The sequence below is a fragment of the Cuculus canorus genome, chromosome 26, assembly GCF_017976375.1.
Source record: "Cuculus canorus isolate bCucCan1 chromosome 26, bCucCan1.pri, whole genome shotgun sequence".
Taxonomy (NCBI): Eukaryota; Metazoa; Chordata; class Aves; order Cuculiformes; family Cuculidae; genus Cuculus; species Cuculus canorus.
Genome location: NC_071426.1, coordinates 6,026,498 through 6,041,074, shown reverse-complemented (window position 1 = coordinate 6,041,074; position 14,577 = coordinate 6,026,498). Strand labels below are relative to the sequence as shown.

The 14,577-nt window shown below is 46.4% G+C and overlaps 2 protein-coding genes across 2 annotated transcripts; both read right to left on the bottom strand.

Moving 5' to 3' along the window:
* Positions 1 to 588: 588 nt before the first annotated feature.
* LOC128854654 (gastrokine-1-like) lies at positions 589 to 5,032 on the bottom strand. The gene is made up of 7 exons (XM_054088787.1): positions 4,931 to 5,032; positions 3,514 to 3,567; positions 2,976 to 3,179; positions 2,738 to 2,848; positions 2,165 to 2,303; positions 1,318 to 1,419; positions 589 to 599 (listed from the first exon to the last, which is right to left on the bottom strand). The coding sequence occupies exons 1-7, from the start codon at positions 5,030 to 5,032 to the stop codon at positions 589 to 591; spliced, it is 723 nt and encodes a 240-aa protein (XP_053944762.1).
* Positions 5,033 to 11,540: 6,508 nt separating this feature from the next.
* On the bottom strand, positions 11,541 to 14,392 carry LOC128849193 (gastrokine-1-like). The gene is made up of 6 exons (XM_054049588.1): positions 14,369 to 14,392; positions 14,059 to 14,112; positions 13,509 to 13,709; positions 13,183 to 13,293; positions 12,370 to 12,508; positions 11,541 to 11,673 (listed from the first exon to the last, which is right to left on the bottom strand). Exons 1-6 carry the CDS (start codon positions 14,378 to 14,380, stop codon positions 11,585 to 11,587), a joined length of 606 nt encoding a protein of 201 aa, XP_053905563.1. The 5' UTR covers positions 14,381 to 14,392; the 3' UTR covers positions 11,541 to 11,584.
* Between the last annotated feature and the right edge of the window lie 185 nt (positions 14,393 to 14,577).

Sequence of the window (14,577 nt, the reverse complement as noted above, 5' to 3'; positions counted from 1 at the left end):
CATGGGGATCTCTATTAGTTGGGCTAAGAAATTCTCTTCAATGCAGTCCAGGAGTCTCCTGGATTGCCTACAGCTGCCGTGCTACTTTTCCAGCATTTGTCGGGGTGGTTGAAGTCCCCAAGTAGGATGAGAACTTGCGAGCCTGAAGCCTCCTGTAGCTGGAGGAAGAAGGCTTCATTGGTTGGCTTTCCTTGATCGGGTGGCCTGTAGTATACACCAACGACAAGGTTCCCGTTGGTTTCTCTGTCATTTACTCTGACCAAGATGCAATGGGTGATTTCATCTCAGAAGACCAACAGTTTCCTGGGCTGCAACAAAAACAGACTGGGCAGCAGGGCAAAGGAAAGGGATTCTGCCCCTCTACTCCACTGTGGTGAAACCCCACCTGGGGTCCTGCATCCAGCTCTGACATCCCCAGTGCAGGAGAGACGTGGACCTGTTGGAGTCAGTCCAGAACAGGCTACAGAAATGGTCAGAGGGATGGACTGCTCTACTCATGTCTGCTACAAGGAGAGGCTGAGAGAGTTGGCGTTGTTCAGCCTGCAGAAGACAAGAATCCGGGGAGATGCTATTGTCACCTTTCAATCCTTACGGGGGGCCTACAACGATGGAGACAAACATTTTATCAAGGGATGTTGCAAGAGGACAAGTGGTATCTGTTTTAAACTGAAAGAGGGAGGCTCCACAGTAGATTTAAGGAAGAGATTCTTTATGCTGAAGGTGTCAAAACAGCAGCACAGGTTGCCCAGAGCAGTGGTGGAAACCCTGTTCCCAGAAGCATTCAAGGTCAGATTGGACAAGGCTCTGAGCAACATGATCAGGTTGATGATTTCTTGCTTATTGAAGGGGATTGGACCAGATGGCCCTTAGAAGTCTCTTTGACCCAAACAATTCTATGGTTCTATGAAATGCCCTCCATTCCGTGTGCCTCATCTATAATGAACACACACTGCCACCCTGCGCACCTCACTGGGTGTGCCCTGGGTTATGAGCAGCCTTTGAAAAGAGATTTCAAAGGGCTCCAAATGAGGAGAAGATTTGCAATCCAAATAGGTTTCTGGATGTGTTCATACTTGACAAAGGGTATGTAAATGAGACAGTAGCCAGAGTTAAACCATGCTAAAGGTATTTATTTAAAAGAAATAGTAACCAATTGATCTGTGTCAGCATCTGAACCATCAAGAGCGAAACCCTCAAAAGAGGAGATGTTGTGGAAGAACAGCATTGGGGTTGGCTTTGTGCAGCCGCTATGGATCATCTGTACTTGGTTCAGTCGGTTCCAATGACCTGCTTCACGCCCTGCTCAAATTAACTCACCGCTATTCAAACCCTGCTCATACTGATGGCAGTACTGGAGGCCCAGAATTTCCAGGACACCAAGTGTATCACATGCTTCTTGATTGTATTGATACGGGGTTCCTTGAAGAAGAAGAAAAGGAAAACATAGCATGAGGAAACAGCTGAGGTGGCGTTAAGTGCCCTGAGCATTCCTTGGCAGCCCTCAATACCAGGCACGTTGCGCTGGCGTGTTTGATCAAATGCAGCCACCTCAGGAACCAAAGCAGAGCACACAGTGAGGAGTTATTCCAAACACTGAATAAGTACGGGGGGGCACTGTGACAATCTGTACTGGTCGTATATATCGCTGTGTGTCACACGGCTGTGCCAGTGCCAGAGAGCAGCCCCTGCGAGGGTTTGATAGTGTCAGAGAATGCTGTGAAGTGCAGGTCACCAAACTCCTAGACAATGTAATCATTCCACCTGTGGCAGTCCTACAGGGAATGAGGCAACTTGGCTTAGTGTAGCAAAACACGAGTGTTTGGTGGGATTCCTCAGGACCTGATCATCAGTCTTGGAAGTGAAGGACAGCAATTCTTTGGGTGAACCTTTTTCTGTACCCTGGCATTGCAGGTGAGGTCACCTTGAAAAACTCTGGGCCAAAACTTAAGCCACCATGAACTTACCCAAAATGGGTAGTCGATCTGGTTGTGACTCAACACTCTTCCAGTCCTGATCTGCAGAGGTATCAAGCCCTCTCTGCAATTCCTGAGGTTCTTGAATTTTGCCCGTCTCTTGCTGAACAGCATCACTTCTGTGTTATTCCCCAAGGGGAAAAAAACCCCACCTGGCTAGTCATAGATGGAATCCATATGCCTGTACTCACCGTACACTACATAAGCATTGTAGGTGGGGAGTCCTCTGCACAGATCAACGATGTCTTGTCCATAAGACCTGAGGTCACGGATGCGTCTCTCAGTGACGAATGTGAGCTTTTTTGAAGGTTGTCTTTGACCTTTCAGGCTCTAAACATCAAATAACATCGTCCAACAAGATCAGTGCCCCCATCCATTTAATGCCATGCACGTTCCTATCTCTGGAATGATGGCTACGTTCTTGGTGTTTCGCCAAAACCATGTTTAGTCTCTTTTGCACCACATGACCAGGGGTCCATTAGGAATTCTGGGGGCTGAACTCAGGCTTACTTGGTGCTGATTTCTTAGGAAAAAAGCATTGGAATTTTGAAATCTAAGTAATCCATGACATTCTAAAAAAAATCTAAGTCATTTACAACTTTGAAAAAACATGATAGTCCTCAACCACAGCACTTGCAACCGGACATTCTGACTTTTCAGTGGTTTGAGATATTGTTAATGTCAAACACTGTTGACTTTGACACAAATTCATCATCAATGGTGCGATCTGAATGGCTTTGACCATAACTCCTTTTTCATCTTACCATGCTCTCATCAGCCAGTGCAGGAAGTTCATCAAAGCTAGGCAGCTGCTTTCTGTCCACCTTGGAAATGTAGCAGGCTCTCTGTGGCAGCACTTTGGTTGCAACTGCACCCTGTGGAATAAAATTATTGTCATGTAGGAATTCAGCTGCTTAAGAATTAAGTCCTATGTTTTGGTCAGCTTTAGAGGAGCTGCTCTCCTTGTTCATTTTCTGAGAAAGAGTGCTCCTTGCCACTCACCGAATTGTAGTTCCACATAGTTTTCCATGACCCCTGGCTGCCCTCTTGCTGGACAGTTGCAATGCGCCGTTGCCTATCGATGGTCAGAGTTTGGAGGCCTCCAGCAACACTGACTTGCTTTGTCATGATTGGAGTCTTTTGGAAGAACTCGTTTATGTTTTGGTCATTTCCATTCGAGTGCTGATTACCTTCAGTATCCGAATTCTGGAAACCAAAATGAAACAACACTTTTAGACTGTCAGTTGCCTCCTGAAAGCTATAGAAAATTGCTGCTCTGACAGAATAAAGGCTGTCCCACAGGGAGCAACGCTGGTGAGCACAGCTTTTGCAAAATGACACATAAGAAAGGCTGTGTCGTAGACTCAATGAATAATTTCTGTATCTTACAAATGTCATCTATTTGGGCACGAGTTTTATGCTTGAAAGAAGTGTGAGATTCCTTTCCTCCAAAGGGACTGGGAGAGAAGCAAGGAAAATGCAAGAAGCGGGGACGATGGAAAGAGCAACGACTTATGCATAACTTGGTCCCTCTACTCACGTAATCAGCAAGGGCTGGAGTCAGCAGGAGTCCAAGGAGGACGGTAGTCACAATCTGAAATGGAAATGAGGCAGAAAAGTGTAACTGCAGGTGTGGCTGACAAACGTGGTCAAGAGATTCCTAGTGCCTTTTTCTCAATGTGGTGTTTGCAATGCAGTCGTGTACGGGTATTCTAGAAGAGTGGGGAGAAGGAATTCAATTCCTTCTGCTTAGACATTCCAAGAAAGTGGTTGATCCATCACTGCATTGCTCCAGTTTGGCAAAGGCATTGACAAGAATAAGCATGGATTGGGCTTCCTGTATGTTGAGTAAATGCAGTTACACCTTGAAAGATATCCTGAGCTCTTGGTCTGATGAGGTGAACAGGGTGAGAGTTGCTCACTTGGGAGGAGAGGCATCTCCCCAGGGAGTATCTTTTTGCTCTAAGTGGCTGTAGGCGCTCCTGAGAGAGAAAGGCAATGGGTTTGGACAGAGTTTTAGTTTACAAGGAATAAAGAAGCCGGCATACTCACAGTCAGTTTCATCTTGACTGCAGAGCTGATGCTGGTGCAGGCAGAATGAGCGATGTGAAAAGTCCACCTTATATACATGTTCAGATTTAGGGGTGGAACAGTTCAGTGTTGAAATAAAATTATTTTGTGATTTGTATCCCTGTCTGCACATCATTGAAAACTAATTTTTACTGTAACTGCTTCATCAGCAGGTGGATTTGTGACCTGACAGGCTCTGATAATTCTCAGATAAGAACCCATTGTCAATAAAATATCAAATATGCTTGATAGTAGCTTTCTGCCATGTACTAATCACTCAGAAAACTCACGTCAAACTATGGCCGGAGATAGGCTAGGGTGTCAAACAAAACCTCACAGTAGATAAAATAAAGAATCATAGAATCCTAGAATCATTGAATCATAGAATACTTAGTGTTGGAAGGGACCTTAAAGATCATCCAGTTCCCTAGTGCAAGGACACCTGCCACTAGCTCAGGCTGCCCGAGGCCCATCCAACCCAGCCTTGAACACTTCCAGGGATGGGGCAGCCACAGCTTCCCTGGGCAACCTTTTCCAGGCCCTCACCACTCTCATGGTGAAGAAATTCTTCCTAATGTCCAGTCTAAATCTGACCCTCTCCAGTTTATCCCCATTCCCCCTCATCCTATCACTACAAGCCTTTATGAACAGTCCCTCTCCAACTTTCCTGTAGCCCCTTCAGTACTGGAAGGTTGCTATAAGGTCTCCTCGGAGCCTTCTCTTCTCCAGGCTGAACAACCCCAACTCTCTCAGCCTGTCCTCATATGGGAAGGTTCTCCAGCCCTTGGATCAACTTTGTAGCCTCCTCTGAACCATTCCAACAGCTCCATCTGCTTCTTACATTGAGGATTCCAGAACTGGACACAGTATTCCAGATGAGGTCTTACCAGGGCAGAACAGAGAGGCAGAATCACTTCCTTCGCCCAGCTGACCAAATTTCTTTTGATCCATCCCAGGACACGGTTGTTTTCTGGGCTGCGAGTGCACATTGCCGGCTCATGTTGACCTTCTCATAGACCCTTTGAACCTTCCAAAATGCACTGCGTGTGCCCAGGTAACCAAAGCGGTCCCCAGGATAAGTGAAAGTAATTTCTATCCAGTGCTGCCAGTGCAACATCTCGGTAAATCTGGTCTCACTGTCACGGAGCCGAGGGCACAAGCCCCAGGGACAATTTTAGTCTCTGCCGTTGTGTCCAATGATAGGGATGTCGTTGGTTCTCAACAGGCGGCAGCGCTCACAAGTGTCTGTGTGACACTGTGTTGGGGTCATGCTCCAAGGGCAGAGCCCACTGCCCATTGCTGAGGTTCAGGAGCGGCAGGGATGGAGCAGGTGGGATCAGCCCTGAGGTGGCCACAGGCATGTGATTGGCAGTTCCTTAATCTTAACTTACAAACATGAAACAGTTTGCTTCAAGAAGTTGGATCCTGAAAGAACAGGAAAAACTGATTAGATTTGAACTGAGAAAACAATGTAGCTGAAATTCTTCCAACATTGTGTTGGAAATGTACCAGGAAATGCCATTTAGAAATTGAGCTGAGTCTTTCTAAGCTGGGACTACCACACCTGTTAGTGAATCTTTGGGGTCAAACCTAAGCTGCAACACGAGTTTTGAATCGCAAAACCGTTCTGTGGCAGGACCCGTGGTAGCAGGGATTGTATCTGCATGCAGTTGCCTACAAAACCTCGCCTTGTGTCAACAGCTGGAGCCCAAAACCTTCCTGACGAAGCCTGGTCTCCAGGTTGTGCGTTGCAGAGAGACAGACCTGATTTTTCCCTTATGGACACATTAGCAGGTTTGGGTCAGTGTTTTGGTGCTTCACCTCAGTCCAGCTGTTGGTTGTCCTATAGAATACGTTTTTCTTAACTTGTCACAATGCGTTTTAGAGGTAGAGGATTGTTTACCGTATTTCACTGCAATTTGTTGTCAGTTCCTTCGTGCTAATATTTGTTTTACTCCCCAGAATTCTTTTCACAGTCTGTGCTAACATCAAGGCAGACATTGTTTATTTCCCATGTGGCAACTCTCTTTTTCTCTTGATTAATCAAGTTCTGAATGGTTTCCTTCTGTATTTGAAAGAAATGACATATGCATATACTTAGAGTGAACTTCATTGTGATGGAAGGCGAGGCAATATCTGCTGGCAGTTGGTGTGTACTCTTACACAGAGTGTTTTATACATCAATATCCCAAAGGTAATCAAAAAATGTCCTTACCTTATTGGCACATGCCCTGTGTTGACAAAATCATAACAGGTTTTCTGAGGAAGGGCTCTGTTAAGAGGAGGCTTTGATACCAGCAGCCTTGAATTCATTGCCTGCAGGAAGATGACTGAAAACTTATCATGGAAAGCTCAAAGTATTTGACAGTAACTTTTAAATGGGAAGAAGAATATCACAACGAGAGAATAGATACCTGATAGAATTTGCAGTGGCACTTTGTGCCTATGTGGCAAAAGTTTCACCCGGATATTTTATCCACAACAGATACCATCTATTAAGTCAACGGAGGTGTTAATCTTGCTGTGTTAAACACATTAAGCGAGTTTCTGGCAATCAGGACATTGATTCTAAACAATAGAAATGACTGAGTTATTTCACGAACCTTCGTTTCTGAGCTCGTTCTCTTGGGATCTGCTTCCCTCTCTTCAGACATGGTTCTGCATCTTCGCAGAGCCTCTTCACAAATGTGGTACCTGATTATGGACTAAGGGCTGATTCTAGAAAGGGGCCATAAGTGGAGAGAACAACATCTGAGTAAGGGAGGAGCCGTAGCAATGGGCATTTTGTGACAACTCTTATTCAGAGCATGGGTTTTCATATTTCTCTGGATTGTATAAAGCTCCACAGAGCTGTGGCATAAGAGCTTATTTGCCTTGTTTGGTGTGGAAAATTTGCCAGATGTCTAGGTTTTTCACTTGTCCAGTACAAACTAAGGTAGATAGAGAGTTCTAAAGTTATCCAGTCTCTGACAATTTGGATTTGTTTCTTAGCTGTGCCTGCTACAGAAGCAGCCCTTTTAGAGGTGCTCCTTCACCTGCTCCAGAAGTGCTCCTTCTTTCATAGCATTTCTATCAATCCCTCTGCATCCTAACTGTGCCCTTTGCTGTCGTTCCGTATGAGTTTGTAAAGTCACGTTCCCCTTACAGAGCCAGAAAGGGGACTCGTGGTCATTAGGTAGAAGTGCCTGTGAACAAACTTCTCCACCATTGCTCTTGTTGAAAAAACAATGAAGGACATCCTCAGCTGAGGGCTGGAGAAAGAGAGAAAGAAGTACATCGTTGTGGTGGTCCAGGCCAGAGCTCACTGTATGTGTAACACCAGATCTGCAGGGTGCTCTGATTGCCACCTGCATTTTAACTCAACAGGACGAAAGCCAGAACAGAGCAGCAGAAGGGGTTTGCCCTGGGCCTTCCCAGTCAAGGTGAACCACGAGAAATCCTTCTAAAGTCTGTAAGTGGCACTTGCATCCTGACCTTAGGATTGCTAAAGCAAGAAGACTCGAGTGCTTCCTGGTGTCACCATGGAGACGAGGGACGAATAATGTTTCTCTTAACACGCATTGCACCTGAGAGATTTCTCATCCAGTCTCGAGGCATTCAGCACCTGAAGGCTGCACGCTACAGCCTCCGTGTTCCCTGCAGCAGTTTCAGCTCTGGAATTTGGAAGCCGCGGAGCAACAGAAACTTGTCCCTTGAAAAGCCTCTCACAAGGCAGGCCAAGAACTCTGAGCAGGACAAGTATTTCTAAAGCCTGACTGCAAGACAATAAAAGCCAAATTTAAAATCGCTATCCCTTCACATTCCCAAAGAGGAACCAGGTGAGCAGCGAGCCAACACTTTGCTGCTGGATGCTTGATGCTGTCAACTCGCACCTTCAGAAAAGGCTCACCGTGAGGCTGCCAAATTCTCTCATTGCAGAAAAGCCCAATAAATGGAAATTAAGACTATATAAACCACCATGCCTTTAACCAGAGAGTGATACATGCTGTGGACAACTGTGTTGGCATTTTGTACATCTCAACAACATCCAGGGCTGAGAGAGACCCTCCACATGATTCCAGAAATGGAAAGCCGTGCTCTGGCTGAACCCTACCCTCCAGCAGGTGCTTTTGTGCTGCTCACTGTGACAAAATGCCCTGTAACTCAAAGGGGCCGCAACTCAAACCTGCTCACAGTTTGTCTTTCTCGCACTGCTTAGACTCCTTATTTCCACGGCTGCCATTGCACCTTTTCAGAACATCCATGGTTTTATGTAATTCACCAGCTAGAAGAAAACAGAATCGAGCCCAGAAACTCTTTGACAAAGACTCAGTTACATGCACTGCACCTGACGGAAGGGCAGGAAGGCACCGGATGCAGAGACTGATGCTGATAGAGATTCTCCATGGGCTTCCACAGTATTGGACTAACTTCCAGAGTTTCCATTGACCCAGGAAGGTTTGCAGCATCTTTTTATTTAGTCTTTAAAAATTAACAGAAGTGAGCCAAGAAAGACACAAATGAGCTCTCCAAAGACTCCAGGAGCAAAGATGATAACCTCCTCACCCCTTGAAGAAGCTCTGGGCTCACCTACACACCACAGCATCTCTATCAGCTGCAGCAAATTTCTAACAACTGGAGTTACAGAGCACAATGGGATCCCCTACCAGACTTCCCAAAGAAGTCACCGTGACAAAAACAAAGCCCGAGTAGGAAGGAGTTGTGCAGGTCCCTTGGGGACACAGGGACTTCTACAAAACCCAAATCCACAGAAATTCTCCTCCCTGTCGCTCAATACCATTCAGTTCATGCCCAGAGAAAGCTTTCTTTGAACAAGAGCAGAGTAGAACTGACTTACTTGTCTAGAATGAAATACAAATCAAATCCTCCGTAACAGGCAGGACCACCATTCTCTCTCTTTCCACCTTGTCCGTCACAGGCCATCATCAAAGCTGCTAGCAAGAGGCATTTGAAGCTATATCGCAAGATGCTTTGCTTTGCAATGACCGTTATATCCAGAGAGGAGGAGAAAAAGAATCTCTTCTTCCAAGGCTCCTTTATTTCACAGGGTTCTCCACAAAAGCCATCCAGTGACCTTTCAATGTGTGCTCGTATATTTTATTCCTTAAAACTCCACTTGCAACCGTTGTCCTCAGGAACTGCAAGACTCTCCCTCTTGTTTCCCTCACCCTCCTCTTTCTGGGTTTCAGATTTCCAGAGGCACAAGATTCCCTTTCTCTCTGTTTTTTAAAGGCACTCGACCCTCAGGCTCCCTTGCAGCTCTCGGGCAGCAGCACCGTTGTTTGGCAAGAGAAGGAGCAGCCTCCTCACAAATCTTGCTTTCTTCAGAAAATACGGGGAGGGTCTGAGGCTTTCTGCCCCCCGAGTTATTGTTGTTATTATTAAGGATGGGAAAGTTCAGTTTGTCTTAGCAAAAACAGCTCAAGGAACGCCTCCTTGTGGCAGAAACTCCAGCAGAGCATCCGGATGAAGCCTCTCCTTCGTGCACGGAGTGCACTGAACACACACCATGGCAGCTTGAGGTACCACCAAAGAAGCCGTTTGCTGACAGCAGCCACAGGCGCTGGGCAGAGGCATCCTGGCTTCCCACGGAGGCAGCCCCGGTGTTTACAGACCTTTGAAAACCTGGTGCAGCTTCCCAGTGGTCAGCGTGACAAGCCATGCCAGGCTTCAGCCCTTGTGTTTCCTCAGTCCTCAGAAATATTCAGCAAAGACTGTGCCTATGACACGAGCTCCCCCTCGCACCATCCTCAGCAAACTCATTTCAGCTGCAAGAGCATGAACCCTCTTCCTTCCAACAGAACTTGCTGGAAAACACAACTTCAGCTCCACTTGTGGTTTTGGTCTCCTATCACAAACACCACCACAAGCTCTAAAACCTGAGCGGCACAGCTCAGAAGCAAGACCGTGCTGCAGTCAGAGCAGCCCCCACTCCAGCAGGAGCTAAAGAGGAGATCCCAGGCACAGGGGCGCCGAGCCTTCCTTCTCCAGTCTTCTGGGACTACAGCAACGTGCCTCTTCTCCCAGTCCTGACGGCTGAGGAGTGGAGCAGCTTCAGGAATTGTATCAATGGTTGGACTCGATGATCCAAGAGGTCTTTTCTGACCTAGTGATTCTATGATTCTAAGTGTGGGGGCACCATGTCAGGTTTCTGGCTGGGCTGCCAGTGCACTTGACTCAGGCTTTTGAGCTGGTTTTGTGGCTGAGAAAGTGAAATTTGTCTTTAAAAAATTCTTAGCAAAAGCAACAGCCTGAGGAAAGAGCAGGAAAAGCAGCAGGCCAGGTTTCAAGGGAGACCACCAGCCAGCATGGGAACAGACTTTGGACAGAAGTGGAGACCTCTGGGCTACAAGTGAGTCAGGCATCTTGCTGCCCCAAGGATTAAAACACTGAGAGTGCAAATGCAGCAGCCTCATCCCATCCCGCGTGGATAAGACAGAGACATGGGCCAACGGTACCTCCTGGCTCCTGCTGCCGAGGCCTGGGCAGAGCTAACGGAGTGGAGAACCCTTGGAAGGCCAGGCTTCTCTAAGGCTAGGTAGGAAAGGAACCAGATCTTTGGTAGTGGCTGTTCTGGACTTCCCCACCTGAGCTCTAGGGGAGCTGGGAGCGTAGGGGTCAGCCTCTCCCTCTATCAGTCCCTCAGTCTCACACTAGAAAGGCCAGAAGTGGGACTATTATGAAGGCCGTAGCTCATATCGGGTCCTGTTGGAGTGCATCCAAAGGAGACCAGAGAAATGGTCAGAGGGATGGAACACCTCTGCTAGGAGGAAACGCTGTGAGAGTCGGGGTTGTTCAGTCTACAAGAGACAAGGCTCTGGGGAGACGTGATTGTGGCCTTTCAATATTTAAAAGGAGCCTACAGGAGTGATGGGAACAAATGTTTTTTCAAGGGGTGTTGCAGGAAGAAAAAGGGTGAGGGTATGCAACAGAAAGAGGGGGGATTCAGACTAAATTGAAGGGAGAAATTCTTTACACAAGCACAGGTTGCCCAGAGCAGTGGTGGAATCCCCCATTCCTGGAAGCGTTCAAAGTCAGGTTGTACAGAGTTCTGTGTAACCTGATCAGATTGACAGTTTTCTGCTTATGGAAGGGGATTGGACCAGATGGCCTTTAAATGTCCCTTCAACTCAAATCATTCTTTGATTCTATGGAGAGGTCTCCATTGTGTATACAATACAATGAACACACTCTGCCCCCTGCCCACCTCACTGGGTGTGCCCTAGGTTAAGAGCGGCCTTTGAAAAGAGATTTCAAAGGGCTCCAAATGGGGAGAAAATTTGCAATCCAAATAGGTTTCTGGATGTGTTCCTAGTTGGTCAAGGGTATGGAAATGAGAAAGCAGCCAGAGTTAATCCATGCTAAAGGTCTTTATTTGGAAGAAATGGTCACCGATTGATCTTTTTCAGCATTTGAATCATCAAGAACAAAACCCTCAAAAATGGAGATGCTGGGGAAGAACAGCATTGGGGTTGACTTTGTGCAGCAGCTGTGGAGCATCCGTACCTGGTTCAATTGGTTTCAAAACCTTTCTGCATGGTCTACTCATACTGATGGCAGTATTGAAGGCCCAAAAGTTGCAGGATATTAAATATATTGCATGATTCTTGATTGTATTGATCTTGGGGTCCTTGAGGAAGAAGTGAAGAAAAACATAGCATAAGGAAATATCTAAGGTGGTGTTGAGTACCCTTTCCCATAACTCCTCTGCATAACAACTCGTCCCACTCCAGATACTGAAAAAGCATAGAGAGGCACTATGGCAATCTGTACTGGTCGTATATATCACTGCGTGTCTCATGGCTGTGCCAGTGCCAGAGAGCAGCCCCTTCAAGGGTTTGACAGTGTCAGAGAATGCTGTGAAGTGCACATCATCAAACTTCTAGGCAATGTGATCATTCCACCTGTGACAGTCCTACAGGGAATGAGGCAACTTGGCTTAGTGTCGCAAAACACGAGTGTTTGGTGGGATTCTTCAGGACCTGATCATCAGCCTCTGAACTGAAGGACAGCAATTCTTGGGATGACCCTTTTCCTGTACTCTGGCATTGCAGGAGAGGGCACCCTGAAAAACTCTGGGTCAAAACTTAAGCCACCTTGAACTTGAGTTAAAATGGGTGGTAAGGGGTTGGATCAGATCAGTTTAGAGGTTGTGACTCAACACTCTTCCACTCCTGATCTGCAGAGATATCGAAGCCTCTGAGTAACTTCTGAGGTTCCTTATTTGTGTTTTTTTTCTTGCTGAACAGCATCACTTGTGTGTTATTCCCCAAGTGGAAAAACCCACCTGGTTATTTATAGAGAGAATTCATTTTCCTGTACTCACGATTAACTTTATAAGCCACGTAGGTGGGGAGTCCTCTGCACAGGTCAACGATGTCTTGTCCGTAAGACCTGAGGTCACGGATGCGTCTCTGAACGATGAATGTGACCTTTTTTGCAGGTTGTCCTTGACTTTCCATGTTCTAAATATCAGATAACGTATAGCACGATCAGTGTCCTGATCCATTGAATGCTATGCACATCATTGTTTCTGGAAGTTTCTCCCAAACCATGTTTAGTGCAGTCTCTTAATGCCCTGCGTGATCAGGGGACCATTAGCAAGGCCTGAAGACAGCTCCTGTGGCTGATCTGTCCAAGGGAGCCTTGGACAGGGAGGGAGGTGGAGGGAGGCTCAAGAGCACTGGAAGCTCAATGAAAGAGCTGTAGAGGAAGAGAGTGGGGCAGCCAGTGCTTAAACACAGACCTCCTCCAAAGTGACTCTCTACTGTCTTGCCCTCGAGGTGCTCTGGCTGTAACTGGGAGGCATGGCAGAAGCCTAGTCATTCTGCCTTCTAAAGCAGAACCCAAGAGGATGGTAGCACCGCTTGGCAGATACACACACCTATTCCTTCTCTTTGGAGAAACCGTAGCCAGGAGGAATTCCTAAGCCACGTTCCTGTTCAGGACAATCCTGACACCTGTGAAAGTCTCATCCTCTCAAAAAAGAGAAAGCTCAGTTACCGAACAGCTCGATGAACACCAGACTAAGGGCACACTTAGCAGGGAGGGCTGGGAGTGACATCGCCTTTAAAATGATGGTGGAATTTCATCAAACTTTGCAACAACTTTGCAAGTAACGACTCCCTTTTGGTCTTACCATGCCGTCTTGAATCAGTCTGGCAATCTCATCAAAGTCAGGCATCTCCATTCTGTGCACTTTGGAAACGTAGCAAACTCTCTCTGGCAGCACTTTGCTTGCAACCGCACCCTGTGAAATGAAGTTATTGGCATGTAGGAATTCATCTCTTCAAGCAGTAAGGTTGGAATAAAGCCTCTAGTAAAAGAGTCATAAATGCAGATATTTTTCCCCCCAAATCTGGGACTAGAAATGATAAGAATAAAGAAACAAGTCCTGTATTTTGGTCAGCTTTAGAGAAGCTGCTCTCGTTCATTTTCTGAGACAGCATGCTTCTTGCCACTCACCGTATTGAAGTTCAGGATGGTTTCCCATAATCCATGGGTGCTCTCTTGCTCAATTGTTGCCACACGTCGTTGCACATGGATGGTCAGAGTTTGGAGGCCGCCATCAACAGTGATTTGCTTTGTTAGCATCTGATTGTTTTGGGACTGCTCATTTATATATTGGTTATTTCCACTCGAATGCTGGTTTCCTGTGTTCATATACTAGGGAACGAAATGAAATAACGGATTTAGACCTTCATGTCAGCCATTTTTCTCCCCAAAGCTGTAGAAAGTCACCGCTCTGACAGAATACAGACTGGCCCAAGGGTGGCACCGATGGCGACCACAGCATTTTCAAAGTGACACAGAAGAAAGGCTGTGGCATTCTGGAGTAGCCCTGAGGAATGGTTGTATAGACTCAATGAATAATTTCTGTTTCTTACAGCTGTCATCTGGAGGGCCAGAGGTTTAAGTGTGAGGTTCCTTTCCTCCAAAGCGATGGGGAAAGAAACAAGGAAAATGCAAGAAGTAGAGACTATGGAAAGAACAAAGATTTGGTGATTCTACTCACATTCTCAGCAAGGGCTGGAGTCAGCAGGAGTCCAAGGAGGACGGTAGTCACAATCTGAAATGGAAATCAGAAAGAAAAGAGAAAAGTGTAACTGCTTGTCTGACTGGCAAACTGATCATGAGAATCCTAGTGCCTTTTTCCCAGTCCGGTGTTTAACTGCATGCCTGGGAGATGTTTGTGCTTTCAGGCTGGAATTACAGTAGTCACTGACAGTGACCCATCCTCCCCCGTAGGCGCTTCTGAGAGAGAAAGGCAATGGATTTGGATCAGAGTTTTAGTTTACATGGAATAAAGAAGTTGGCATACTCACAGTGAATTTCATCTTGACTGCAGAGCTGATGCTGGTGCAGGCAGAATGAGCGATGTGAACGGTCCACCTTATATACGTGTTCAGATTTAGGGGTGGAACAGTTCAGTGTTGAGATAATTTTTTTTATTTGTATGCCCATGAGCATGTCACTGAAAATTAATTCCTGCTGTAACTGCTTCATAAACATGGGGATTTTTGACCTGCCACAC

Bases quoted from the DNA above. Each gene is read 5' to 3' on its own strand.
- LOC128854654 (XM_054088787.1), bottom strand. From the start codon at position 5,032: ATGTGCACTCGCAGCCCAGAAAACAACCGTGTCCTGGGATGGATCAAA. The intron at 3,180-3,513 runs GTGAGTAGAGGG...TTTGGTTTCCAG, and splicing joins CTCCAGCCCTTGCTGATTAC to AATTCGGATACTGAAGGTAA. The intron at 1,420-2,164 runs GTGAGTACAGGC...TTCTTCTTCAAG, and splicing joins CAATGCTTATGTAGTGTACG to GAACCCCGTATCAATACAAT.
- LOC128849193 (XM_054049588.1), bottom strand. The intron at 13,294-13,508 runs GTGAGTGGCAAG...TTCATTTCACAG, and splicing joins CCATCCTGAACTTCAATACG to GGTGCGGTTGCAAGCAAAGT. The intron at 11,674-12,369 runs GTGAGTACAGGA...TTCTTCCTCAAG, and splicing joins CGTGGCTTATAAAGTTAATC to GACCCCAAGATCAATACAAT.